General features: G+C 39.5%; 1 protein-coding gene across 1 annotated transcript; it reads right to left on the bottom strand.

Annotated features, from left to right (window-relative positions):
• Positions 1 to 342: 342 nt before the first annotated feature.
• On the bottom strand, positions 343 to 2,665 carry TPRKB (TP53RK binding protein). The gene is made up of 4 exons (XM_009996780.1): positions 2,542 to 2,665; positions 1,760 to 1,882; positions 1,293 to 1,469; positions 343 to 456 (listed from the first exon to the last, which is right to left on the bottom strand). Exons 1-4 carry the CDS (start codon positions 2,542 to 2,544, stop codon positions 370 to 372), a joined length of 390 nt encoding a protein of 129 aa, XP_009995082.1. The 5' UTR covers positions 2,545 to 2,665; the 3' UTR covers positions 343 to 369.
• Between the last annotated feature and the right edge of the window lie 6 nt (positions 2,666 to 2,671).

Raw genomic sequence — 2,671 nt, 5'->3', positions numbered from 1 at the left:
ACAAATCAGGGGAAGGTTAATAAAAATTATTTACAATGTTTGAATCCTGTCTGGGACCAGCAAAACATTTGATGAAAAAGTAAGTACAGGTTCCCAAGACTTCTGTTTATGATCAACTTAAGGTACTGCCAAAAGTCAGGTTTTTTTCTGTTATGAAGAAAATGGACAGAAATGCCAATGGCAAATTTTGCTCTGCCTGGTAGAATTGCTCTCTGCTTACAACACAGCACAGATTGCCCCATGTGCAAGCTTCTTCACTTATGGCCAACTATACCACTTTCTCTGAAATGCAGGATGAATGGCAATGAACTGTTTTTGTATCTTAAAAAGCACTCATTTTCCTTTAATAAAAAATTTATTTCCACATTTTCATAAAACATCTTTTGTTGACATTCTGCAAACAATACTATCCAATAAGGTGCTGATTTTTTCTTCCTGCGGAGTAACTTTGTACATCTGCAGAATAAAAAGATTAAGATAAACATAAAAGCTGTGTTAAGGAAGAAAAAAAATTGATCGCATGCCCCTAAAAATGTGTAGAAAACCCCAACAAAAAACCTTCCTCTCCCCCCCAGGTTTTGCACTGGAAACTTCTATCTTGCCATGACTGCAAGACAAAATTGGGACTTCAGAACCAGGCAAATTCTGAAACTGCAAGACATAAAGGAAAGCTAAGAAACTGAAAACAGCACTTCTAGCTCCACATGTGATATGTTATGATTTGTCCAATTTTATTATTCATAAGTTTCCCAACATTACTTTGATGGGCATGATCAAGATGACTTCACTTATTTGAATTTCATCAAGTGAAACACATATGCTTCAAGATACCTATCTGGCATATGGTCAGAGCACACATGCCCTAACACAGCTCCTAGAAGCTAATCAACACATTTTTATTTTAACTGCCCATGCTGGGACTATTTATGGGCCTAGGATTATGAAACTGTTCAGGACTGAAAATTTATTTTTAATTAAATGGGTATTTGCCAAGAGGAAGCAAAAGTGCTTGAATGGTAGGCAGCAACCTGGAGTTTATTTTTATGTTGCAACTTCCTGACAACGTTAAGAATTTGAAGACTTAAAATCTGTGATTTCAGGGTGTGACAACTACACTTGTTTCAAGTAAAAAAATTCTAAGAAAGAAATAATCAAGGTTCACTTGAAACAAGTTTCTAGTTATGCTACAGAAATACAGACGCTACGTTAATTATGTCCATTGATATTTAATTAGACAACTAAATATAAACTGCCCCTTTTCTTTATGCCACTGATCTCTTTTGGCTACATACCTTTTTAACTTTGGCAGTGTCTGTTAGTTGGGGAAGTTCATCTAGAGAAACCTGTTGGCCTTCCACCTGAGACGCTACATCTTCCAGATTTACAGTTTTTCCTCCGTCCACAACCACAACAATGAGTACTGCTGTGTCACTGTCTGAAATGCCAAACTTTTTAAGTGCATCTGAAATCTAAGAAAAGAAGAAAAATACAAAAAAATTATAAGTTACTTTCTCACTACATATAAGCAACCCTTTCAGTTACCAGGTTAAATAAACTAAGAGTATAAATTGACACATTTTACATGAATGGAATTCTGATGAGCTAGAATAGGTAACAGGGTATTAGTATTATTTAAAAAACCCAGTGACTTCTGTTAGTAGCCAGGTAAACAGGTAAGTGAATACGTGTATTTAGTTTGGCTGCATGGATCTCAGTAAGCTTTTCTAACAAAAAAAGACATTTGTTCAGTAAATCTTACATTGTTGTTGGGTGAAAGGCTGAAAATAATTTCTGCGTTGAGAGTTCTGGTCTTCATTTTACCTATCTTGTGTAGATGGACTGCTTTGTTGACTGCCACGAGAACTTGAAAAGGATCTACAATCTGTAAAACACAACAGAAGAAGCTAAACAGAAATTTAAAATACTATTTTGGACTCAGGCCACTTAATTTTGAGAGCCTAGGTCTGCAATTGTAGAAATGAGCAAAGCAATATTCTGCTAGTTATTTTAGCAATTCTTGCTCTCCCAGAATCAATGTGATTATTTCTAGTGTGGGGGAATACCTGACATAAAAATCATGATCACACTCGCTCAATGAGGTTGCTGAAATCTTTTGAAAAAAGGAGTTAATTAATAAATCTTCTAATCAGCAAACTGACAGATTCTTTTTTTCCCTGTCCCGATTATTGCTTTGCTAATTCTAACAAAAACAGGACTAAGAAAGAAAGCAGTTAGGGGTTGGAAGGATCACCAAGGCTCCATATAGTAGATTTGCTAACAGCATTCAGCAATTAGTCCCGTACTTTACGGATGGGAGTAGATTTAAATGGCTCCACCGAGTAAGATGTCAAGCGGATCAAGAGGACAATTGTTCTGGCCAGTGGTGCGAAGGCTCCTCCTCGCACACCGATAAACCCTCGCACCGCAGGACACCGCGACGAAACTTGCAGGGAAAGGGAAGAAGGCGCAGACACCGGGTGTGACACCCGGCCCGGCACAGGCCGCTCCCCACAGCCCCCCAGGCCCCGGGAACGCGCTCACCATCGCAGGGTTGATTAACGCGCCTTCGATGGCCCCTTCCAGGGCCTGTTTCCGCAGAGCCGCAGCGTTCCTCACCCGGCTGAAGAGCAGCAGGGCCGCGCTGCAGCCGGGGAACAGCTCCAGCCGGTGC

Source organism: Chaetura pelagica, unplaced genomic scaffold (assembly GCF_000747805.2).
Source record: "Chaetura pelagica isolate M959 unplaced genomic scaffold, ChaPel_1.0 scaffold534, whole genome shotgun sequence".
Classification (NCBI taxonomy): Eukaryota; Metazoa; Chordata; class Aves; order Apodiformes; family Apodidae; genus Chaetura; species Chaetura pelagica.
This window is presented reverse-complemented; position numbering and strand designations above follow the sequence as displayed.